This window comes from Triturus cristatus, chromosome 11 (assembly GCF_964204655.1).
Source record: "Triturus cristatus chromosome 11, aTriCri1.1, whole genome shotgun sequence".
Classification (NCBI taxonomy): domain Eukaryota; kingdom Metazoa; phylum Chordata; class Amphibia; order Caudata; family Salamandridae; genus Triturus; species Triturus cristatus.
In genome coordinates, this window is record NC_140594.1 from 62322839 (window position 1) to 62349295 (window position 26457).

General features: G+C 46.3%; 1 protein-coding gene across 6 annotated transcripts in view; it reads left to right on the forward strand.

The window, feature by feature from the left end:
• Nucleotides 1–26457, forward strand: part of PGAM5 (PGAM family member 5, mitochondrial serine/threonine protein phosphatase) — a 175490-nt gene that overhangs the window by 25402 nt on the left and 123631 nt on the right. For 2 of the 6 annotated variants that reach the window (XM_085633367.1, XM_085633369.1), the window contains 2 exons: nt 18647–18780; nt 20427–23856. The exons of 2 other annotated variants lie outside the window; for them this stretch is intronic. In XM_085633367.1, the coding sequence (XP_085489493.1) occupies nt 18647–18780; nt 20427–20577 (285 nt within the window). In that variant the 3' untranslated portion in view covers nt 20578–23856. Of the gene's footprint in view, nt 1–18646; nt 18781–20426; nt 23857–26457 lie in introns of those variants that run through there. 2 more of the 6 variants (XM_085633368.1, XM_085633370.1) reach the window with 1 other exon arrangement.

Genomic DNA, 26457 nt, shown 5'->3' on the forward strand with positions numbered 1-26457 from the left:
TTTAACATGTAATAAACTGTTTAAAAAAAAAAATTAAAAAAAATAATAATAATATCCAGGCTGGAGGAAGTTGTTGGCGGTGGAGGATAGAGCAACCCAGTTTGTGTGGGGTAGGAGGAAACCAGCACACAATGGTGAGAGCAAGTGAGGGTAGGAGGGAACAACACGTAGAGCGTGGAGGTATGTGAGGGAAGAGCAAGGAAACACATGCACTCTTATGTAATGCTTAAAGAAACAAGCATTTGCAATGCAATAGGTCTCGCAATTACGCAAGTTTGAGCTATTGGCACTGTAAATGACAATGCCTCTTATTTATGTTTTTGTTTGTAAAACATAAATAAAACGCATTGTCAATTACAATGCCAATAGCTCAAACTCCCGTAAATGCGAGACCTATTGCATTGCAAATGCTTGTTCGGGTTTGCACCGGAGATTACCAGTACCTCCCACAAGGAGTAGCTGTGGAAGCCCCCAGACAGCGTAAAAGTTTTACGATTGTAGTGACAGAAAATTCCGGGTCAGAGGACTCGAGTGGCGCCAGTTACCTCATGAGGCCGAGTGGACAGATTGTATTCTGGAATCGTCTCGCAGATTGGTCCTGATTTTAATAAAATACACCGAAAGTGACCGTGTTGCCCTACAGGTCAAACTTGATAATTTAAATGAAGAAAATCGGTAAATTGGAAGTAAGGCCGTGATTCAACAGTACCGTGAAGATATGCTGAACCGTTTGCAGAAAGAGGAGGAAATTTAAAAAAATGCAAAACCTTTAAATTTCAGCGAAAATACGATGTGCTAAAAGCAGCAGACAAGACTGGTTCCCTCTCTACTGTACAACCCAGCACAAGCGGCAACGCACTGGTATCCACTTCCACATCGGACCTTAGTTCAGCAGCCAGGCATTGCACACACATGACACTCACACCGGCAAACGCATCCCAACAACAGGTCTCACAAACTGACACATTCAAACACACAGACGCCCCGGAGGGCACTCACTAACAACCGAGCACAGCAAGCCGCATCCAGACACACCGACCTACCAGAGACTTGACTGGCATGCCACAGACTCACCCACCTATCACAGATCCCTCTAGACACACCGACCTACCATACACTGGGGTCTCGAAATCCTCTTCCACACCATGTCAATTCAGCGCAGCATAACACGCGCACAGCATTGGTTTGGGAATCACTGAATTAGAAGTACTGGGAACCAAACGGAAACTGCTATGCGCCAGACGTGCAGAGTAGTCAGCTGTTTTAAGCCTCATGCAGTTTTACTTTCTCAATGTGCCCGCGCAGTTTTCTGTAGAATTTACTTACGTACGTGACGTCTCTCAACTCCTATCACTACGCACGCGTGATAACTGAAAGTTAAATGCTTTTATCCGGGCAGTGACCGGCTTGCGAGACATTTCACCCAGATACAGCTGGGTGAGACCGGCAGGTGAGTGATTCTGTGTGTGCGTACCGGGCAGATGTGAAAATCGGCCGAGCGCAGTAATGGTGGCTCGCTGGTTGGTATGGGGGCGGGGGTCCTGTTCTGATGAACATGAGCGCTCAGCTCCGGATGTCCTTAATCCCCCAAGAGTCGGGAGCACTGGCACGTGTTCTTCCCTTCCTATGCGACTCCCCCTGGTAGGCTTTGGAACAACGTAGTGAGTATCGCGCGGGGGAGAAATAAAATAGTTGCGTATGTGAACAATCCTTTGTAACCACCCAAACGTGCTCTGGGGAAGCTGGACGGTGGTAAAGTTCCAGGGGTCAACGTGGGTAGTAAAGACAAAGGAAGGAGTTGGCGTTTGAGCCCATTTGATGGGGTGCGTTAAGATTGCTGATGTGGTTGAGACTGTGATTTGAGGCTATTTGAACGGTTATTGAGCGGTAGTGTCTGGACTGCTACGATGACGTGATGTTGTATAGTCTTGTATCTGCCCTTATCGGGAGCACCATTTCAACCAACAGTGGTTTATTGGCCTAAATAAAGGGATGTGGTTAGGCCAGAGCAGCTTCGGGACAGCTTTTATGTTAAAGCAAACCAAATGCTGCGTCCCGCAAGTGGTGCGAGCGTGTCCGTGTGACGTTGGGCTGTATAGGCGAGCGTGGTGTGAGCGCGCATTGGCAGAGAACAGACGGCGTGAGCGTGCACATGGACTGTCCGGGGGGGAAAGTGCACATCTCCTGTCGGGTGTCCAGGCGAGCGCAATGGGAGCACGCATCGGCAGATAAGATGGCGAGCGCTGCCACCAGTCTCGAGCCACGGGGGCGAGGCACCTGCCTGCAGCGCCTACCGCACAGGCCGTCGGGAGCGGACCCCCCAATGCCCGGCATCCCGCGGGCGGCATGGGCCAGGCGAGGAGGGAGCAAATAGCCAGAGCCCTGCGCGCGGGGCCGAGCGCGAGCCGCCGAGACAGGTGAGCTGCGCCCGCGGCCGGGGGGACGGGGACGGGCGGGGAAATGAGGGGAGACGGGAGTTTGGAGAGAAAGAGAGAGAATGCGTGTGATGGGAAGCGGGCAGAAGACACCGGAGAGAGCGGGGCAATAGTAGCTGTTGTTGGGCCGGGGAGTGAAGGTAAGAAGACAGCAGAAGCTGCGCACCGAGCGGTCCGTGAGGGGGCGGAGGAGACCCAGAGCACACGGGTGGGCAAGAGAAAGTCTACAATGAGGACGAAAGTGAAACTGCATACTGGCTTGCTGAGGGAAGGGAGACAGGAGATGTGCACGCCGCGTGGCTGTAGGCGCGTACACCAACTCAAATCCGCCGAGACCATGCGCGTGCCCATCTCCTGTCCCACTTCCGAGGCAAGTCAGCAACAATAGATCTCGCTGGCGACAGCGCTTCGCGCTGCGTTCGCCAGGCGAGACCTAAAAAGTAGCACATTTAAGGTGAAGAGTAGCGGAAGGGTACAAGCCATATAATCAAAAGAAGGTAAAGAAGTTGTGGTACTGGTGAGGGAGAAACATAAGAAGAGGAACGCAAGCCATTGAATAAGAAGTAAGAAAACGAGAATGACATGAAAGATAACCAATGGTAGGCAATGGACTGCCTGTGAGAAGTTGGCCTGATGTATGATGTCACTAGTTATAGTGTACACCTTATATCAGTCCAAATACCCTTATGGTGATTGGTTGTAAAGTCAACCTTATAGACCAGCTATCCTAGTGGTAGCATGGACAAGAGCAGTCTTAGGCTAAACTCTGAATGGCATGTGAAGCCAGCTGTGATACCATATATAATCCCTTGAATACCAAATGAAAGGACACCACAACAGATATATATATAAAATAAAGTGTATTTATTCTAAGCAAACCCTCAGCACTCTTTATGAGTTTAGAGGTAAGTACAACACAGTCTTATTAATGCATACAGTAAGTCACACAGGTAAGTAATACAGTTAGGCCCTAGGGGCCACGCAAACCATATACTAAAGAAGTGGTATAAGAACCACTGTCACGGAAATAGAATAGGCCTAGGCCTAGGGAATCGCTGGGGCTACACTACACTAGCGTTAGTTAGGAAGTGGGAGGCCCACGGGATTCGTTTGCAGAGTGGAAACACACGCGTAATGCGTAAAAGTCAATAGCAATGTTACAGTTTAGAAATAGATAGATTTAGGACACTTCCGGAGCAGCTAGGAAGTTGAGACTTGAAAACTAGACACTAGGATAGTCACTATCCTGATGAGCACCGGAGTACCCAAGTTACCTAGCCCACAGGCTGCGGGTGCATAGGGGTGAAGATGCGTCGTTTTCGTCGTCGACTCCTATGGATGCCTGAAGAAAGATGCTGACAGGCAGTCAGGAGAGAGTGTCCGGTGGATCCCAAGCCTGGGATCAAGAAGAGCAGAAACCTGCAAGCAGAGGGGACAGAGTCAAGGTCACTAGCCAGTGACCACGTGGAACCAGGAAGGAACCAGGCGATGTCGTGAAGAGTTGCAGGTGTAGGTGAAGCTTGTCGCTGCAGCCAGGAGGACCAGGAAGCGTCGAGGACGACCAGGACCAGGAGGCGAGCTGTCCCACGAAGGCTCTTGCTGTCGGCGGCGTCGAAGTTGGACTAGGACTCACCAAGCCTTGGCAAGCGGAACCCACGTAGAACAAGGGACTTGCTTCTGGTGCAGACCAGGAAGGTCTGGGGTGCTTCTTCTTTGCAGAGAAGCGGGAGCCAGTCTGGAGGAGCCAAACCAGCGCAGAAGAATTCAGGGAGCGTCGTCACAAAGGCCACTAGCCAGCGGGCAAGCAACCGGACAGACGCGGCAAGCAGGAAAATGCTGAAGGGCCCCACGCAGGACTCGTGGAGTGTGGGGGGCTGGTCTTCGGTGCAGATGGTGCTTGGGGTTGGGGCTTCTCAATCCCCGGTGCACAACTTCGAGGGTGCCTCAGAAGCTGCGCTGTAAGTTACTAGCCACTTTTCCCAGGTAGCCGGTCCCACGTCGCTCGTCGCCTCCACGGATCTCAGCTCTGCTGCAGATGTGGATGAGGGTCGGAGAAGTCTGGAAATCAAGGTTCTGGTCGGGCTCTGCAGTCGGTTCCTCGTCGAACGTTTCACAAAGCAAAGGGTAGTCACTTGATGGTGCCTGTTTGCACAGGGTAGCCACTCCTTGGCTACAAGGGAGATTCTTCAGTCTTCTTCTTTCGTCGAATGTCGAAGGTCCAGAGTTTCTGTTCAGTTTTGCAGGTTCAGGATAATCTAAAGTCTTGAGGCCCAACTCCCACTCTTATACTAATCTGGGGGGCTGGGATACCTGCTAGGTCACGCCTTATGGGTGGGACCTGGGAGGGGGTGGTTACACCCACTTCCCTTTGTCCAGTTTCGCGCCAGAGCTGGGGCTGGAGTGCCCCAGCGCCGGTTTGAACTGGACTATGCAAGGAACACCTTGTGTGCCCCAGGCATGTCTCATTCCTTTCAGCCCACCCTGCCCCAATACACTAAAGGCTGTCTGGGGAGGTGCTAGCACCTCCCCAAGCAGGAAACCTATTGTCCAGGCCTCCCTGGCTGGGATCACTCCCAGCAGCAGGAGGTCAGACTTGTGTCGTGGCAGCAGCATCCATTTTGTGATGCTGAGGCTTTGGTCAGAGGCTAACAGTTGAAGTATGATTTTAACATGTCTTTCCCTCTAGAAGGGGGGAATAATATTCTCATGTCCATAAATGGCATGGGGGTATTATTCCCGAGTGTTAGACACCTTACACGACATGTTTTGATAAAGCCCAACCATAGTTACCATAACCGTCTAAGATTATAAGGCACTTTAAGAGTATATGGTAGGCTATATCATAGAACAGCTATAAGGACAAGGTTCCGAAAGCTGCAGACAGGCTCAGCTCATGCTAGAGCACCATCTCACATGTTACCAAGCACTCTGCCTCCAGGATTGTCAAGGCCTGCCATAGGAGTGACTGATAGGTACACATGTGTCTATATGTAAGTTAGGTATAGGAATACTACACCTAAGCAAGGGGTGATTACACGACCTTGCCCCAGCTGAGTGATCAGCCAGTTGTGTCAAAATGGAAGGCCAGGCCAGGGGTGGCACAATACATGCTGCAGCCCCTGGTAGGCCTAGGGTACACCTATGCCCTGGGTACCTAGGGTACACTGTACAGGGGCCAATAAGGTGATCCTATCCAAATGGGTTATGCACCTAAAGTACATAGTAGTAATTTAGAGAGAGAACAGCAGGGCTGTGGGTCTGATTAGCAGGCCCACAGCCACATCTAAGTCGTAAACCAGTAAAGCAAAAGCAAAAAGTGGGGGTGAACATAGAAAGCAGACCCTACTCTCCTACACAACCCCCCCCCCCCAAACTTAGGGACATTAAACTAACCTTGACCAGTTGAGTCTTCATGTTCTAAGTGGAAATATCTGGAGAGTCCATCTGCATTGGCATGGTCAGTCCCAGGTCTATGTTCCACTGTGAAGTCCATCCCCTGTAGGGAAATGGACCACCTAAGAAGTTTGGGATTTTCACCCTTCATCTGATTTAGCCACAAGAGGGGCTTATGGTCTGTCTGAATCTTGAAGTGAGTGCCAAACAAGTATGGCCTCAGCTTCTTCAGGGCCCAAACCACAGCAAAGGCCTCCCTCTCAATAGCTGACCAACGTTTCTCTCTAGGGGTCAGCCTTCTACTTATAAAAGCAGTGGGCTGGTCTTGACCATCTACATTCAGTTGTGAAAGAACAGCTCCCACACCTAACTCAGAAGCATCTGTCTGGACAATGAACTCTTTGGAGTAGTCTGGACTTTTCAGAATAGGTGCACTGCACATGGCCTGCTTCAGGTCATCAAATGCTTTTTGACAGCTTGCTGTCCACTGAACTTTCTTTGGCATCTTCTTGGAGGTCAAGTCATTAAGTGGTGTCACTATGGACCCATAGTTCTTAACAAACTTTCTGTAGTACCCAGACAGGCCCAAGAAAGCTCTGACCTGAGTCTGGGTAGTTGGAGGAGCCCAGTCCTTTATGGTCTGGATCTTGCTCTCCAGTGGTTGAACCTGACCCCCACCAACTAGGTGGCCCAGGTATACAACCTTGCTCTGCCCTATCTGGCACTTAGTGGCCTTGATAGTGAGGCCTGCCTTTTGCAGGGCCTCTAAAACATTCCTCAGGTGGACCAGGTGATCCCCCCAGGTGGAGCTAAAGACAGCAATATCATCAAGATAAGCTGCACAATAATCATCCAACCCAGTAAGGACTTGATTCACCAGCCTTTGGAAAGTGGCAGGTGCATTCTTCAAACCAAAGGGCATTACCACAAATTGATAATGTCCTCCTGGGGTCGAGAAAGCAGTTTTGGCCTTTGCACTCTCAGCTAGTCTGATTTGCCAGTAGCCTGCTGTTAGGTCAAATGTGCTCAAAAACTTAGCAGCTGCCAGTCTGTCAATGAGCTCATCTGCCCTAGGTATTGGGTGGGCATCTGTCCTAGTGACAGCATTGAGACCTCTGTAATCCACGCAAAACCTCATCTCTCTCTTACCATCTTGGGTGTGAGGTTTTGGCACAAGGACTACAGGACTAGCCCAAGGGCTCTCTGAAGGTTCAATGACTCCCAGCTCCAACATCTTTTGTACCTCAACTTTTATGCAGTCCCTGACATGGTCAGGTTGCCTGTAGATTTTACTCTTCACAGGCAGACTGTCACCAGTGTCCACCTCATGGGTGCACCAGTTTGTCTGACTTGGGGTCAGAGAGAACATATGTCTGTAGGCCTGCAGAACTTGTCTGCAGTCCTGTTGCTGATGGACAGTGAGGCTGTCAGAAAAGACCACACCGTCAACTGAGCCATCATCAGGGTTCTGAGTCAACAGGTCTGGGAGAGGGTCACTCTCTTCCTCCTGCCCCTCATCTGTAGCCATGAGTAGCCCCATGTCTGCCCTGTCAACATATGCCTTCAATCTGTTGACATGAAGCACCCTGTGGGGGCTTCTGGGAGTCCCAAGGTCCACCAAGTAGGTGACTTCTCCCTTTTTCTCAACAATAGTGTGGGGTCCAGACCATTTGTCTTGGAGTGCTGCTGGGGCCACTGGCTCCAACACCCACACTTTCTGCCCTGGCTGGTAAACAGTCAGTACAGCCTTTTGGTCATGCCAAGCTTTTTGGAGTTCTTGGCTTGCCTCAAGGTTTTTAGAAGCCTTCTTCATATACTCTGCCATCCTGGAGCGGAGACCAAGTACATAATCCACTATGTCTAGTTTGGGTTGTCTGAGAGGTCTCTCCCATCCTTCCTTCACCAAACACAGGGGTCCTCTTACAGGATGCCCAAACAAAAGCTCAAAAGGGCTGTAGCCAACCCCCTTTTGTGGGACCTCTCTGTAAGCAAACAGAAGGCAGGGTAAAAGGATGTCCCATCTTCGCCTAAGCTTGTCTGGTAATCCTTTTATCATTCCCTTTAGGGTCTTGTTGAATCTCTCAACAAGCCCATTGCACTGTGGGTGATAGGGTGTGGTGAACTTATAGTTAACACCACACTCCTTCCACATTGCAGTCAAGTATCCTGACATAAAGTTGGCACCTCTGTCAGAAATGACCTCCTTTGGAAAGCCCACTCTGGAGAATACTCCAAGCAGGGCTCTTGCCACAACAGGAGCTGTTGTGGTCCTCAGGGGAATTGCTTCTGGGTACCTGGTGGCATGGTCCACTATCACCAGTATGAATCTGTGCCCGGATGCTGTTTGTGGGTCCATTGGTCCTACAATATCTATGCCCACTCTTTCAAAGGGGACCCCCACCACAGGTAGTGGTATGAGGGGGGCCTTTGTGGTGCCACCTGATTTGCCACTGGCTTGGCAGGTGACACAGGAGCGACAAAACTCCTTAGTATCTTCTGACATATGGGGCCAGTGAAAGTGAGGGACAAGCCTGTCCCAAGTCTTGTTCTGGCCTAAATGTCCTGCAAGGGGAATATCATGGGCCAAGGTTAGAAGGAAGCCTCTGAACTTCAGTGGTATGACCAACCTCCTGGATGCACCAGGCTTGGGGTCTCTAGCCTCTGAGTACAGTAGCCCTTCATCCCAATACACTCTATGGGTACCTTGAGCATTCCCTGCAGCCTCAGCAGCACCCAGCTGTCTGAGGGGTTCAAGAGAGGGGCAGTCTAATTGAGCCTGCCTCAGATCTGCCCTTGAAGGTCCCCCTGTCCCAAGAAACTCAACCTGATCAGGTTCAAGTTCTTCTAGGACAGTTCCTTCAGGGCTCTCAGAATCATCCTCCTGGGAGGATTGATCCACCACCTGAGGCAGGGGGGAAGGCACAGCCTTAACCCTACTGCTCTTTCTCTTGGATTGTGACTGGTCCATAGTTTCAGGATCCAGCACTTGTTCAGTGTTGCACTTTTTGGCCTGTGACCTGGTCACAGCAAGGACATGTGCATCTATCCCCAGCATTTCTGCATGGGTCCTATACTCCACTTCAGACCAAACTGAAGTTTCAAGATCATTGCCCAGTAAACACTCTACAGGAAGGTCTGAACTAACAACAACTTTCTTGAGGCCAGTTACCCCTCCCCAGGAGAAGTTAACAATAGCCACACTATGGGAGGTAGTGGCATTGCTAGCGTTGGTCACTAGGTAATTCTCACCTAGTATGATCTGTCCAGGGTCCACAAAAGCAGGTGTCACCATTGTGACACTAGCCCCAGTGTCCCTGTAGGCCTGAGCCATTCTTTGGTTGATAAAAGGTGTCTGTCTGTACTTGCCCAGGTTACTGGGGCCTACAGTAGAGGACAAAGCTAAGTCCCCATCACAGATCAGGACAGCCTGAGTAGGTACTCTGACTAGGCCAGAATCCTCCTCAGTTCCCAGGGTTAACCCTACTACACCCTTTTGCTGGGAACCACCACTTACAGCTGAACTAGGGGGTACAGTTGCCTTAGGGGCAATGGTGGCTGGGGGCTTATCCTTTTTGGTGCACTCACTAAACCAATGTGAGGTAGACTTACAATAGTTGCACCATGGTTTCTTTTGGCCTTCTTTCTTCTTATCCTTTTTGGAACCACCCTCCCCCTGAGCCTTTTGGGGGCCTGGTGAAGACTTCTGGTCTTTTTGTTTCTGATCATTACCCTTCTGGTCTGCCTTTTTCTGATCACCGCCCTGGTTCTGGTTTTTCTGCTTAACTCTAGTCCTGACCCATCTATCTGCCTTCTTTCCCAATTCTTGGGGAGAAGTCAGATCAGAATCAATCAGGTGTTGATGCAATAGCTGGTTTTGACAGTTGTTAAGTATTTGTTCTCTCATGATCAAATTATACAATCCTGTATAGTCCTTAACCTTACTTCCCAATAGCCAGCCTTCCAGAGCCTTAGTGGCACAATCTACAAAGTCAGTCCAGTCCTGAGTCTGTGTCTTCTGGGTATCCCTGAACAACAACCTGTATTGTTCAGTGGTTAGGCCAAACCCATCAATCAGAGCACTCTTCAGGACAGTGTAATTATCTGCATCCTCATCACTAACTGTGAGGAGCTTGTCTCTTCCTTTCTCAGAGAAGGAGAGCCACAAGATAGCTGCCCACTGACTTTGGGGTACCTGCTGTACTTTGCAAGCTCTCTCCAAAGCAGTTATCCATTTGTGGATGTCATCCCCACACTTGTAGGGAGGGACAATCTTGCTCAGGTTTCTATTATCATAGTGCCTGTCTCTATCTCTAGGAATGTTGCTGCCACCAGTGGGTTCTAACCCACTTAACTTTTGTTCCCTAGCCAGAGCAAGCTTCTCTTTGGCAAGGGCAAGTTCTTCCCTCTGAATCCTCAGATTAGCCTCCCTCATTCTGGCTGCATGCTCCTTTCTCTCAGGTGAAGTCATTCCCCTGTGAGAGGAAGCATTAGAGATGTTAGAGACATGGGAGTGGATGGATTCCCCTGAAGGGGATCTGTCCTTCCTGTTTCTCTGTGAATGTCTACTTGTGGGTCTGTATGGGGGGACCCCATGCAAACTCCCATGTAAACTTAAGTTAGCCTGGCTAAGTCTCCTTACTTGGCTCTGGCTGTCTACCTCCCCATCTGAAGCCCCATCTGACTCCTCTGTGGTGGGTAGACCCTCCTCTGTGCCTAGGGCACCTTCCTGTGATGCCCTCTGAGCATCATACTCCTCTAGGAGTTGTCTTAACTGAAGGAGGGTAGGGTTTGCACCCTGTTTTATTCCTCTGGAGGTACACAATTGTCTCATCTCCTGGAATGTTAAGGTATCATACCTAGAGGGGGTCTTCTGCAGACCTGCCCCTCCTGAGAGAGCATCTACTTGATCTCCTCCCAGAGGCATGATCTAGTGAGGGTGTGGTGTGTGCACCTACCTACACTAGTTGTATCTACTAAACCTTTCTAGTAGTTGTAGTCAGGGTGTGTTATTCCCTTCAACCTACAACTACAAAGTCCAGTAGGACTTAAGTATAATAATCTGTTATATGTACCTAGACAATATCTGTGTGATCTTTCAATTTAGTATCTCAAGATTACAATGGTATTACAACAGCAAGCTCAGATCCCAACCGCTGCTCACCAATGTGAGAAGTTGGCCTGATGTATGATGTCACTAGTTATAGTGTACACCTTATATCAGTCCAAATACCCTTATGGTGATTGATTGTAAAGTCAACCTTATAGACCAGCTATCCTAGTGGTCGCATGGACAAGAGCAGTCTTAGGCTAAACTCTGAATGGCATGTGAAGCCAGCTGTGATACCATATATAATCCCTTGAATACCAAATGAAAGGACACCACAACAGATATATATATAAAATAAAGTGTATTTATTCTAAGCAAACCCTCAGCACTCTTTATGAGTTTAGAGGTAAGTACAACACAGTCTTATTAATGCATACAGTAAGTCACACAGGTAAGTAATACAGTTAGGCCCTAGGGGCCACGCAAACCATATACTAAAGAAGTGGTATAAGAACCACTGTCACGGAAATAGAATAGGCCTAGGCCTAGGGAATCGCTGGGGCTACACTACACTAGCGTTAGTTAGGAAGTGGGAGGCCCACGGGATTCGTGTGCAGAGTGGGAACACTCACGCGTAATGCGTAAAAGTCAATAGCAATGTTACAGTTTAGAAATAGATAGATTTAGGACACTTCCGGAGCAGCTAGGAAGTTGAGACTTGAAAACTAGACACTAGGATAGTCACTATCCTGATGAGCACCGGAGTACCCAAGTTACCTAGCCCACAGGCTGCGGGTGCATAGGGGTGAAGATGCGTCGTTTTCGTCGTCGACTCCTATGGATGCCTGAAGAAAGATGCTGACAGGCAGTCAGGAGAGAGTGTCCGGTGGATCCCAAGCCTGGGATCAAGAAGAGAAGAAACCTGCAAGCAGAGGGGACAGAGTCAAGGTCACTAGCCAGTGACCACGTGGAACCAGGAAGGAACCAGGCGATGTCGTGAAGAGTTGCAGGTGTAGGTGAAGCTTGTCGCTGCAGCCAGGAGGACCAGGAAGCGTCGAGGACGACCAGGACCAGGAGGCGAGCTGTCCCACGAAGGCTCTTGCTGTCGGCGGCGTCGAAGTTGGACTACGACTCACCAAGCCTTGGCAAGCAGAACCCACGTAGAACAAGGGACTTGCTTCTGGTGCAGACCAGGAAGGTCTGGGGTGCTTCTTCTTTGCAGAGAAGCGGGAGCCAGTCTGGAGGAGCCAAACCAGCGCAGAAGATTTCAGGGAGCGTCGTCACAAAGGCCACTAGCCAGCTGAAGGGCCCCACGCAGGACTCGTGGAGTGTGGGGGGCTGGTCTTCGGTGCAGATGGTGCTTGGGGTTGGGGCTTCTCAATCCCCGGTGCACAACTTCGAGGGTGCCTCAGAAGCTGCGCTGTAAGTTACTAGCCACTTTTCCCAGGTAGCCGGTCCCACGTCGCTCGTCGCCTCCACGGATCTCAGCTCTGCTGCAGATGTGGATGAGGGTCGGAGAAGTCTGGAAATCAAGGTTCTGGTCGGGCTCTGCAGTCGGTTCCTCGTCGAACGTTTCACAAAGCAAAGGGTAGTCACTTGATGGTGCCTGTTTGCACAGGGTAGCCACTCCTTGGCTACAAGGGAGATTCTTCAGTCTTCTTCTTTCGTCGAATGTCGAAGGTCCAGAGTTTCTGTTCAGTTTTGCAGGTTCAGGATAATCTAAAGTCTTGAGGCCCAACTCCCACTCTTATACTAATCTGGGGGGCTGGGATACCTGCTAGGTCACGCCTTATGGGTGGGACCTGGGAGGGGGTGGTTACACCCACTTCCCTTTGTCCAGTTTCGCGCCAGAGCTGGGGCTGGAGTGTCCCAGCGCCGGTTTGAACTGGACTATGCAAGGAACACCTTGTGTGCCCCAGGCATGTCTCATTCCTTTCAGCCCACCCTGCCCCAATACACTAAAGGCTGTCTGGGGAGGTGCTAGCACCTCCCCAAGCAGGAAACCTATTGTCCAGGCCTCCCTGGCTGGGATCACTCCCAGCAGCAGGAGGTCAGACTTGTGTCGTGGCAGCAGCATCCATTTTGTGATGCTGAGGCTTTGGTCAGAGGCTAACAGTTGAAGTATGATTTTAACATGTCTTTCCCTCTAGAAGGGGGGAATAATATTCTCATGTCCATAAATGGCATGGGGGTATTATTCTCGAGTGTTAGACACCTTACACGACATGTTTTGATAAAGCCCAACCATAGTTACCATAACCGTCTAAGATTATAAGGCACTTTAAGAGTATATGGTAGGCTATATCATAGAACAGCTATAAGGACAAGGTTCCGAAAGCTGCAGACAGGCTCAGCTCATGCTAGAGCACCATCTCACATGTTACCAAGCACTCTGCCTCCAGGATTGTCAAGGCCTGCCATAGGAGTGACTGATAGGTACACATGTGTCTATATGTAAGTTAGGTATAGGAATACTACACCTAAGCAAGGGGTGATTACACGACCTTGCCCCAGCTGAGTGATCAGCCAGTTGTGTCAAAATGGAAGGCCAGGCCAGGGGTGGCACAATACATGCTGCAGCCCCTGGTAGGCCTAGGGTACACCTATGCCCTGGGTACCTAGGGTACACTGTACAGGGGCCAATAAGGTGATCCTATCCAAATGGGTTATGCACCTAAAGTACATAGTAGTAATTTAGAGAGAGAACAGCAGGGCTGTGGGTCTGATTAGCAGGCCCACAGCCACATCGAAGTCGTAAACCAGTAAAGCAAAAGCAAAAAGTGGGGGTGAACATAGAAAGCAGACCCTACTCTCCTACACTGCCTCTAAGCCCGCTGTAAGTTTTTGGTATGGCTAAGAGGTCTTTCAACAGATGAAAGCTAAATAATGTCTGCAGGTGAGAGCTAAAGAGGCTTTGTGCCATGAGAAAAACATGGCTGAGGCGTGAATTATGGTGTGCATTGCATTTAATAACTTGAAAACATCATGGCTTTCTAGATTAGTGTTTGCTGAACCATAATTAACTATCTTTCTCTCTCTCTCTCTTATATATATATATGACACACTTCGTAAAAGGTAAAGAAGGAAAAGGCACTCAACGAGTGTAGTGCAACTTTTTAGGTCTTGCCTGACCCAGCGCATGCGGTGGTCTGGTGAGACTGTTTGTGAGGGCTCAAATTGCTACCACTGTAGCCTAGAGCTACAGTGCATGTGCGTGGGCACGCGCCCCTCACTTTCGCACGGCCGCTTCGATGTTTGATCGCGATCACTTTGTTGTCCGCACGGCCGCTTTGATGTGCTCCGTGAGCCAGTTTTTTTTCTTCCTGTTTATTACTTCTATGTAGTAATGGAGGCACCCGTGCTTTAGCTTAAACATCTTAGGCTAAAGTCGGGTGCTGAGATTGCTTCAAAAGTAAAGAAATAGACAATTCTTTACTTTTGAAGCAATCTCGGCACCTGACTTTAGCTTAAGATGTTTAAGCTAAAGCACGGGTGCCGCCATTACTACAGAGCAGTAATAAACAGAAACCAGCATTGGCATAGCCAATAGTTCCCGCTTTTGGGACCTTATAAGTATTTAGTTATGCAACTGTTGCATGGCTAAACACTTGTAAGGTCCCAAAAGCGAGGCCTATTGGCTATGCCAATGTTTGGTTTTTTTTTCAACAGGGCACAGTTCAGATCCGTGCCTTTTCCATCTTTATCTTGTACGATGGACTTGTATTCCCAAATGAATGTGGTGTGTTGCTTACCGCATAATATGGTTTGGCAGCCAACGACAACAACCAGGCATTGGATATATACATATGTATGTAGATTGCTTAAGTGAGGCGAGATCGAAATAAGAGGAAGGGCACACACATATAAAAAGGGAATATGTAACTACCCTTTCTTCTTGTCGCAATTTAATGTCCTGTACGAACTGCTCATTTGCCTTTATTCCTGATTCAGTGCTCTTTATTGTGGCTACGCTGTCTGTGCTTTTCGACCCTGCTGGGTCGATTTCAAGACAGGGTATTACACCATTATTTTCTTTCGCTTTACTATATCTACATGTGTTCCACCATGAACAGAGGCAGCAAACTCAAAGTGCAAGTGAATATAATTCTGCCTTCTAGGGCCATGTGCATGCTTCTCTCATCAGTTAATTACTATAAGATGCATATAAAATTGAAGGTATATATTACGGTTTTCTTGATACTCACATTTCGGCTGCTGCAAAGTTAATTAAAACCCAGTGGGCTGGCCATCTGTTTTTGTTGACATACATTGGTTATATTCAAACCCTCATGCTTTTGTATTCATAATGTGTTTTTTTTTTTTTTGTATAATCTTGGTGCACAAGTGGGCCTTTTACTCCTTGACAATGTATAGTCCAGAGTTTTTTTAAAATGTAATTAATGTTTCCAGGTGCACAAACATCCTCTTTATTCAAACCCTGAGGACTGAAGGTTTCATTGTCTAGAATATGGTATGACTAAACTTCGGATCAGAATTATTTTTCCACCTTTATGGGTCGCAGTGGCTCTGCCATTTAACCTTGACACACACCTTGAACTTCCATATTTTTATTGAAATACCTGCCCAAAGGGAAACTCCAATCTCCTGCTCTGTCACTTTTACATTTTTAAAGAACCTGTCTTTCATTAGGAATGTGGTGCTTTCCACATATCTCGTATTAAGGGGATATTGCAGTACATAGAGACTGTACTCACTTTGGCAAATGAGCCTAGCTCTCCTTTGTTTTATCTGCGGTTCTTTTCTACTGTCTCCTCCGAGTTCTCTATTAAAACCTCTTTTTAACCAGTAAGGAGTCAGGTCATGCAGACAGGCAGTCATGCTGTGATTTAATCCAACGTTCGTGCAGTTAAACTGCAGTTTTATAAAATTTCTCGATTCAGACTGAAATAGATTTCTCCTTTGGTTAGGAATCACTCCTCAAACAACGAACTAGAGTAGTATCTGAACAGTCCTGTTAAATGTAATTAGACCTTTTAAAGACGGCACTAAGACACTAAAACTGGGCACGTACTACAGATGTTAATTGTAGTCTAGGAATAACCGCGTGGTCGCAGTCTATTAATATACCCACGAGCAAGGCTTGAAAAGGACTTCCTGGAGGGTTGACAGTTTAATTGTTTATTCTTCATTGACGCGAGTTTTAATTGATTATGTACTAACTGGCTTGATTGGAGAAAAACATTTTTTATGTGACAATTTTTTTTAACTTGATTTTTGTGTAAAATAACGTGGATGCTCCTAACATTATTTTAGTTCATTGTATTTGAGAAAGGAGTCAGATTTTAACGTGTAATCAGGCATAATAAAATTACCTTACCTCCTCCGTGTCCATTGTATTTCTGCACACTTGCCATCCCTGGCATTTGTAGAACCTCATCTCTCCTATTTGCCTTGCTTTCCACATGCTTGGCTAGATTCTGCTTGTTAATTGATCTGTTAAATGTCTTGATTTTCTTTATGTAATTTTCACACTTTTCCCAATATTTTGAGTGAGTTCTCTGTCCATTCTCAATACATAGCTGCACCCGTTAAATATTGACCTCTTTGTGGGGCATATCAGTATAAATGTTCCCATTAGAGAGCTTAGATCCACCTGGATTACCTTGGATCCTCAAAGGATCTTGGTCTCCATGGGGGAATGATTGGTTCTCTGTGTAATTTACTGGTGTCCTCCTGCCGAGCAGGGAGGCTAGTTCAGCCGGCACCCTAGTCGCCAAGCTAGCAACTGAAGTTTGAGGTTGGGGTATTCAGCCTCTTCTTGGACATTCAAGTTTTAATTGGTGGAAGATTAGACCCAGAGCTTTCACCCACCTGGGGGTTACTAACAGTTGGCCTCTGAAGGTGAGCCTATCATAGGATGGGGTGTCTCGGTAACTCGCTTATCTGTATTCTTCCTCTTCAAATGTAAATTGTATCTCTCCTCTGTTAGGAGGAGGCCTCCCTTGTGCTGCATAAATGACAGCTGCTTCTTTAGAGGCGTTTTTGTGATGTAATACTGAGGCAAGCATGCGCCCAATGTTGTGAGACAGTGGAGGAATACAGGCGAAAAGCCGCAAACTGCTTGTTATGGCAAACAAGATAATTCACATAGACTTGGTGGATGAAACACTTTGGGACTGCAGCAGTTTGTCCTCTACCAGAACTATAGAGAAACAAATAATTGTGCAAAAGGCCTGACATTTGAGAGAATACGTGCATAAAATGTATTACAAAGATGTAAGTATCATTTACAATAAAAATCCATTAAACACAAGACAGTGAGGACAGCAAAGCTATCCACCCACCAACAGTGATACCTGTGCAGAATAACAAACCAAAATTAAACAAAATATGCATATCAGTGATGCTTGTGGTAAATCTCTTTTGGCTAAAACAACAAATATTGAGAAGTTAAAATTTAAATTATATTTCTTATTTGATGCACAGACCTCCTTACACGGTTGATGTTTCTGTCCCAACACATCTACAGATGGACAGGAACATCTTCAGAACCATAGTTTCTCTCACCCGTGCTGTCGAACAGATAGAAATCAGTCTCTTCTGAACTACCAGTTATTAGGTTTAAGACTGGGATTGCTTAGTGCCTTTACAGAGACTCACACCTGGGTCAGATGATTCAAACTAATGACATCTATTTTCGAATGGCATGTGAAGCCGAAACATCATTATATCACACTAACCATCTGCTAGGTGCCACGGTATATTGCCAAGCTACAAACTGCTGATGGCCCCGCCGGCTTGAGCCTAGAGCCCTGTGGCTTGGTCTGACCTGAAGGAGAGAATTGATGAAACGCATGCATGGAAAAGAAACTGGTGGTATGCAGTTACTTGGAGAGAGGAACGCTTAAAACAGTCCACACCAGTGCTAGTGGTGAAAAGGAGGGATGGCAAGAGCATGCTCCTACGTGAGCGTTGCAGCCAGGTGTGTTTGCATGCAGTGCTTGTTTTAACTGCTATGTGTAGCAGTTTTGGGTTTTGTCACTTTGTGATCGAATATCCAGGGATTTATAAGAGTGAACGTGTGGACCCAGGCGTGTCTGTTAGTCCGACTCTAATGACGCAGGAATTGAGCACGATAGGTGTTCTTGTTAATGAGTCCTTCATAGAGGCGGCGGTGGTGAATGTGTTTTTTTTTATGCTTTATAATCTTATTAGATCTGTTGGAATCTATATTAACATGCATGACTCCTTGGGTTGTGTTTCCGTAAAGCAGCACTGTTCTGCCGGTTTGAGTGCTTCTTTGCATACAGTTGGGTGTTTATAGGTCTTAATTTTATAGTTAGCAGTTTATTGTTATATAGCATGACTCCCCTGCCTCCCCCCTCCCCAAAACATCACCTGAGATATTTTAGGCAGCTTGTTTTATTGTAGCCAAAGCATTTAGAACATCGGGTTGCATGCACTGAAAAATATGTTGTGTTTGCACTAATTGAAACCAGGTTGCAGAATCCAAACTTTGATGGACTGGGCGGAGGAAACATTTTATTGTCAGAGTACTAGAAAGTGTGCAGTATGCTATTTTTATTTTTGAGTGCAAAATACTCTTTCCTAAGTTCATGATGGTGCTGTTCTGTATCCTGCCAGTGTGTGAACAGCAGTGTTGTATGAGCTCATTGGTTGCCCTGTATTACCTCACTGGGAGTGTTGCTTGATCTGAGGGATGGAGTGCTGTCTGTGAAGGAAAAGATTGGGTGGTGGATTTTAAGACGTCAGTGCCCTTTCAATTATTGACTTGTGTTCTTGCGGTTAGCAGTACTACGAGGACGGCGCCCGAATTGAGGCTGCATTTCGGCGCTTCATTCACAGAGCAGACGCCAAGCAGGAGAAAGACAGCTATGAGGTCTTCATTTGCCATGCCAATGTCATCCGCTACATTGTTTGCAGGTAAGTCGAGAAAAGGATTCTGGTGACATTTCAAGCAGGATACAGAGAGTTTGAGTGTTTGCCATTGCTTTTTGGCAAGAGGTGAGGTGATGAAGTCTGACTTGTTAGAAGCATCGGCAAGACTAGGCTAACTGTTGGGACCACATTGTAGGCCTACAGTGTCTTTGTGTCCTTGGGTAAGCCGGGTAGGCCTGGCTGTTCTCCTCTATAGCAGATGACTTCTTGTCTGGAAAATGTCTGTTTCACCTAGACCAGGGCTCGTATCATCAATGTGAGCGCAGGTGTAGAACAGAGCGGTGCCCCGGTTTCTGAATGTAAATGTGCTGTCTACTGCTCTTGTATGAACTCAAACTCTTACAAAATTCCAGAGTTAGGACATAAGCTGCTGACAGCACAGCTCATCACGAAGAAGAAATAGAGCGGCAACCACATCTCCTTACTGCCAAGATGTGGTATTTGCAGCTCAATCACTTAGTGACCAAGCCAGTCCATGCTCACATAGACTTTCCTATTTAATTGAAAATAGGTTCACAACTTTCTTTTGCGCCTCATTCCTCTTGCACCCTGTGTGCTGATTGCATGAGATCCACAGGAGGTACTTTTACCTAGAGTGCATCTAAATATGAATCAGTTACTTAGCCATTACCCTAAACATCTTTTCTTGGACTTGGCCCTGGTGGACCAGCATTGGACACCCGTGGTGTAGAGCAGAAGCAATGGTTAGTTTATTCTCCACCTGCAAAATGTGTACTCCTTGACTTTATCTGTTTTATTTTGTTGTCTTGGAGTTTGGGTTACTCTTCTAAATATATATATACTGCATCCAAGGCAAATGGAAGTTAAAGTGTATTTTGCGTGTTTTACAAAAGTAAACAATAGGATCGAAGTACACTTGTTCTCCTTCAAGAATTCTGCAAGCATTTTAAACCAGGTATGCAAATCTGTCGTGCTGTTTCTTCGCCTTTATGTGTTACGTCAGAGGACCGCTGCATTTTAATTACCAGATAACTCGAGCAACTAAGATGCTAATATTTAAACTTGCAAGCGAGGCATGTTAGTTTCAAACGAGTAGGTTCTCTGTGACCCAAGGATGGTTATGTGCAATAGCCACCACATCTATGTCCCTCCCTCGTCCCTTCTTTTTCCTGATGCCTTTGTACAGGAAAATGTAAAGCTCGGATTTAACACAAATTTGCAATGACTGATCAAAGTGTTGACCACATGCTTCGCCAGGGCTTAGCATGCCCTTGTTGACCAGATTTTTCTGAAAGCTGTCCTGGGATTAGTTAATGCATGAACAGAAAGCTGTCTGTGAACACTGGCATCTGGTGCTCTATTTGCAGTAAAGTGGCCAGAGGGATTAGTAACCCCAGATGGGCACTGTTTTGTGATTGTCTTGGAGCTGTAATCCAATTCTGCTAGTTCAGATACGATTAGTTGTTTCTTTTTATCTCGACCCTAACTTGCTGCCTGTTGAGACCCTGCCTTAAATGCAGTAAGGCTGAGGCTGAATCTTTCAGACCAAAGAGCTATAGGAAGGCATCCTTTATCCCTTTCCTTTTAAAGTTTGGCCTCTGAATAATTCACACGTTGGTTTCTCAGACCCTGTCTTGTAACTCAATGTCTTGTCCACCATCTTCCAACAGAGCTCTGCAGTTCCCACCCGAGGGCTGGCTTCGGATGTCCCTGAACAATGGCAGCATTACTTACCTGGTGATTCACCCCAATGGACGGGTGGCCCTCCGAGTGCTTGGAGAGACCGGGTTCATGCCTCCTGAGAAGATCACCCGTACGTGAGACCAGCTGATCGTCTACCTGGTCTGTACAGTCCGATAAGTCTCAGTGGAGTTCATACCAGCAGCCTTGGTTCCAGCTAACTCTGTGAGGCAGTTTCAGAATGTGCCTAGACGCCCACACCAAGGAGGTCACATACTTACTGGGACATGCCTATGGAACTGGCCAAAACTCCTGCCATCCTAAATGAAGATGCTGTCATTGACCTACTTCACATGGAAGTCGCACAGAAACCACTGTGAATACTGTAGGAATGAAAGTTGAGGGGGGCGCAAAGTCTCCACCTTTACATTCAAGCGAAGGTGTAGTACATTGTTGAAATCGGTGTTTTTAACGAGGTGGTCAGCATTTGAATGTGCATAATGTAACTTTTCTCACTCGTTGCACTGCTTTTTCTTTTGGCCAGATTTGGAACTCTGAAGTGGTACAGCTCAGGCTCCTGATGGCGAAAACCTGGTTAATAGTTTTGTCCTGGTTTTCCGATGACCTGCACATTTTATATTTTAAATAGTAGGCAAACCTGTATCTCCCGCTTGGTTCCCTTGTTTCAATATTTATTTTTCTTTTGTTTTCTATCTCTCTGCCATCTGACCCAATTGGAATTGCACGTAAGCATTTTCCTTCACTTCTTTCTCCTGCATTGTATTCCATCGCAGGCGAAAACCAGCCTAATAATGTTTAATTTTTTTTAATTTTTAAACCTGTGAAGGTTTTAAAAATTTGATTTTAGAAGTCACCTTGGTGCTGTGGGCCCTGACCTTTTTTATATTCAAGATACACTAGATGACTTGCCATGGACGTGCGGTGAATGTGATGTCACTGGCTGGTATCCAGATTTCGATGCAGGTTGGAGGCCCTGACCAGTCCTCTTTTATGTTGAACTTGATTTCTGAGCCTCCAGGCCCACAGGCACACAGTACATGAATTCTTGCACATTCATCAGTGATACCCACACAGCAACATGAAACGCTTTCTCAAAGCTTTCGAAGATCTTTACTATATTCTGACCAGTAAATTTACTACTTATTTAAATAAAATCATCCTGGAATGCCCCTTTAACATTAGTGTTTTCCCTCTGTGCTATTTGCGGCTGTCTATATGCACATTACTGGATTGCTGAAACTTTTACTTGGTTTGAAACGCATTTTAATCAGTTTTGAATTGCTGTTACTTCTAGTTACCCGAAACACCAAAAGGGATTTCCATGTAAGTTACGGAACTGGCGAAGCTCCATATACAGCGAGTCCTGTATTGCAGCATCTTGTGCTATATTTCATTCATCTATTGCATTTTTATTGGGGTTTTCCTCTGTAGTGGGAAAGTGCATTGGGAGGGAGAATTGTTTGATAATGTTGGGAAAGTGAAGCCAAAGTGGAGTCCGTACTCTTTGCCTGTCCTCTGGGTTATTATATCTTTATTTCATTTTGCATGGTGGCTGCAGTAGTGTATGTTAAATCATTGTCCACGTGATGAGCGGTTGTGAACATCACTTTTTTACGTGGCACAAAAGCACCTTGTTTCATTAACGATTTTAATGTGAGTGGCTAAAAAAAGGATATTATAAACTCAATTCCTATATGCAATAGGAAAATGTATTTCAGGAAATAATCACTACTGTAATTTCGCTTTCTCTTGCTGCTTGAAAAATCATTTTCAGATATTTTTTTTTGGTGTGTGTGTGAAATATTCTAGTTGGTATCCAAAATCATTTCTTATCACTAGTGTTTAATGGCTTGCTGTTATTGCTGACAAGGTTTGTAACGTTGCAAAAGAGCTTTGCCTAGTTTATCTTCACTTTTGCAGACCACACCTAAATTCCCTAAATCATTCTAGCCTTTCCTTGCTATTTCCTTAAACATGCCAAACCCTTTCAGCAAGCTCTTCCGTGCATCCTCCTGACATCTGGTGCATTTGGCACTAACTGAATCAGCTAGGTAGTTAGTCCCGAGCCACAGTTTACAGAGCATCCTTTGACGGCTTACTTGAATGACACTTTATTCTGCCCCGTTGGTACTAAGATTTATAATTGATGTTTTTTGCACTGCTGATTGTGTCACTTGTTGTCCAAGAGTGAGGATTTCATTGAGTGTGTTTCTGTTTTCTTAGAGTTAGTATCAGACGCAAAATGAATATGGTTGTATGTACAGCAGTTATGTTCCGGTGTCCATGTGGAGCATTGTTTCTGTTTTGTATTGATCATTGCTAAAGAGTATGGAAATAGCAGACGGTTGATATTACTTTGTGTGTAGGATTCGAGTGGCGTTAATATGGAGCTAAAGTGCAAGAGTTTGCTGGACATAGAAACTGCAGAGCTGGCCATGTGACCTCAATTACGGAATCACCAGCTGGTAAAGCTTTCTATTTCTCTGTTTAAGGCTTATAAAGTCCCTGTCTGACAAATGTGGATTGAATCATTATTCAATTTGTAGCATTTTGACATGGCTTTTGGCCTTTAAGACTGCATTTGATAGGTAGGGCTGTGGGAAAAGCCTAAATTCCATTCCAGGCTAGTTGTGATTAAACTAAGAAGGACTCTTTGTGTGATCAAGTACATCTGTAAATCAGTAGTAGGTATACAGTCCAGTTTCTCGAAGGATGTGAAAAAGCGAATGGCTTTGCATCATTCAACAAAAGTATCTTTTCTAGCATCATGTTATAACGTTTGCATTGTAGAGCACGTTCACGTGTTTGAGGAAGTCTACTGCCACCACATTGCTGCTTCAATAGCTCTAGCCATTCATGATGTAGAATTGTATTTGCAAAATATGGATGACCTGATTTTTTTTTTTTGATTTCCCCCTCCCAAAGTACTGTAACTGCACTTTCAATTCAGAGCAGCGATGGAAACCCAGAAGACTGTCCTGTGGCATGATCTGTTTATTACCCTCTTGATTTGTCCCTGCAGTCCAGTCTACATCCGTTGTGTATTGTGGGTATACTGAGGCTGAAACCAATACAGAGGATGGTGTCGCGTCTCTTTTGGTTGTCATTCGGATCAACTCCACCTGAACTGTAGCTGTTTTAAACATGTCTGTCTTGAAACATAGTGGTTTTGGGGGAAAGAAGGCTTACTAGACTTTTTTTGAAACTTTGTTCTCAGCTGAATGTGTGAAGATGTTTTTGTTATTGGTATACAAAGTGTGTGTGATGATTTTTTTTTTTTCTTATGTATTCATTTAAATTCACTTGTTTCATTTTATAATGTGATCACTGTCAATCTTTGATTTATGACTGGAATACTTTTTAAAATGTTGACAAAATAAACATTGTTTTTAAAATGTATGTTGTTGCATGTTCCTTTTTAGGTCTCGCGTGCATTGCAGCACAAAACGCTGCTCCGCCTCCGCAAAAGATTTTGTAGGAGAGGATATTCAGAAAAGGGCTTTAAGCCCCGCCCCTCATTTCCATTGGCTGGCGTCACCGTTTTTGGTAAACTGTAGTCTGCCCATGGAAATGAGCTTTCTGGGTTGCCTCCCTTTGGCTTTTTGTCCTGGCCCACCCGGACTGGCTCACCTGCTTCATGGCTGTCGTGAAGCAGTTTCTTATCGCAGAGGCGTGTTATGTAAACAAGCCCTGCGATCCAGTCCGGATGGGCCGGACAAAAAAGGAGACATGGCACAGCATGTTTATTTTTGCTTTGCGCTTTCACTTGAAAGTGAAAGCGCGATGCAAAAATAAGCAGCAGCTGCCTTGTCTGGATGCAGTACCTTCCGGACCCCTCCTGTTTTGCACACACTGGGCATGTAATAAAGGCAGGCAGCCTCGCTCTCTTTGGTCCCACTGTCTCCCCAGAATCAGGGAGGCCGCCTCGTCCCTCCGGTGCTTCTAAGCGCTTCACTGTCTGTTCAGTCTGCTGCCCCCCCCCCCCCCCCCACGCTGCAGTTGGCGTTTTAACTTTCGCAGAAAGCCCACAAGCTTGCGATGCAGCGCCGAGAAGCAATGGCGCCTATACACTGCCAAGATTGAGGGAGGCGGGCCATTAACATCAGGTGATAAGAGTGTAATCCACAAAAAGAGAAGACGTGTTAATCAGAAAGCCGTTGACCCACCAGGAGGCGTCTTGTCTGCGTTGGCGTGCTCCAATGGCCATCTTTTAGCGTTACTGATTCTCATTACTTACAGCGCTACATGTTCTCAAGACAATCAAATTAACTAGTCTTTCAATCATCGTTAACCTATTCAGCGTTCAGCACAAAGACCTCGATTAACCTTTGCGGCGCGTGTCTGAGGTTGCTTTAGTCTGCAATAGAAATAAATTGGTCCGTGAGCTGCGTCGTCGTTGGATGCATAAAATAATACTATGGGGTAAGGTCTCGCCTCTGAACTGCGCCCCCACAGGATTGTGTCAGTGATCTTTTTTGGGTGTGTCTTACTACGTTTACTTCTTAACAGTTGCCTGGCAAATGTAAAACCCCAACTTCTAACAGGCGTGACAATGGAAAGGTTTCTCCTTTAAGACTCGCCTCTCAGAGTGCGCCTCTGGGAAGCACTCCAGGCCTGCTTGTTATTCTCTTGCCTGGTCCCTAGATCTACCCAAAACCCTGGCTTGGAAGGCGAGTCAGTTTGTCGAGAATCAACATGTATAAAGTTAACAGAGTACAGGCCAAAATGCGTGGTCATCACATTGGTAAAAGCGTTTTGAAGCATAGTAAATGAGGTTTGGGTTTATTCGCGGTAAGAAGTATAACCCCCCTTCTCGGCCTTGGGGGTGATACCTGCTAGGATACCAGGGAGAGGGGATATCTGGATGAGGGTGATGCTTTAAGGGGGCACAAGATAAGTTGGCAGAACAAAATGTTTGCGCCTGAGCAAAACAGTTTATATTTTTCTGTGGCGCACTTCGTTTCTTTGCTAAACTTGGTAGCTTTGAAAATGAGACTCAATAGCACTGGGAGGATTTAACAGTGTTCTATATAAACAAAGATTCTGGTTTTGCTAAAAAAACAAAACCGATTTTCTGTTGGCACCGTTTGAGGGCATCTGTTTTCGTGCAGTTACAATCTGTTTTTTTTGTGTACTCCATGTAGTCAGCATTTTGCACTGAGTAGCTCGCTACACGTCTGATAAATGTCTTGGTGCCTCTCCGGGGCATGACGAGCTATTATATACACCAATGCAGTCTCCATTACGGTAGCCAACAGATAAGCGAGTTAACTTCTGGGCCCTCGCTCTCGGTGAGGCTTCGAAGCGCTGCGGTTTGAAGATTTTCATAATTAACAAACGTGAAATGTGAATCTCTTGGTAAGAGCGTTACTCATTTATGCTAAAGCTAACAGGCAGGACTGCCCAAGGCTCCCTTTTTGGGTCCCCTCCATCGGTTACATAACTTTGGCAGTGACTTTGTGTTTTTTAGAAGCCTCGAGGAAGATGTGTTTGTGAATGAGGGACTTTTTGTGTGAAGAATAGGGGGGCCAGGCAGGGAGCAGCCTTTTACTAGAGCGCCCTCCGTGACACTCCATTTGAAGGTGCCGGCCCACAGGGCACGGCTCAGAAGGACTCCTCAGCATGTGAAAACATGGGAATGAACTTGTTTTTTTTCGTGTGTAAATTAAAAAGACGCACACCCCCCACCATGTTTCACTTGAAGGCTTTTGCTCTGCTCATCCTGGGTACAATTGTTCCGTTTCATATAATTACAACCCCTAGCGCCTGGGTTCGCGTGTATATATTCAGCATACAAGATAGCTGATGATATTGAAAACAAGCATTGAAAATGCAATAGGTCTCGCCTTTGATTAAGTTTAAAACCATTTGCTTTGCTAATAGTATTGTATAGCAAAGCAAATGGCTTTAACTTAATAAAAGGCAAGACCTATTGCATTTTCAATGCTTGTTTAATATTTGTAGAATGGCACAATAAACAGAATTTATTTGAGCTTTTCC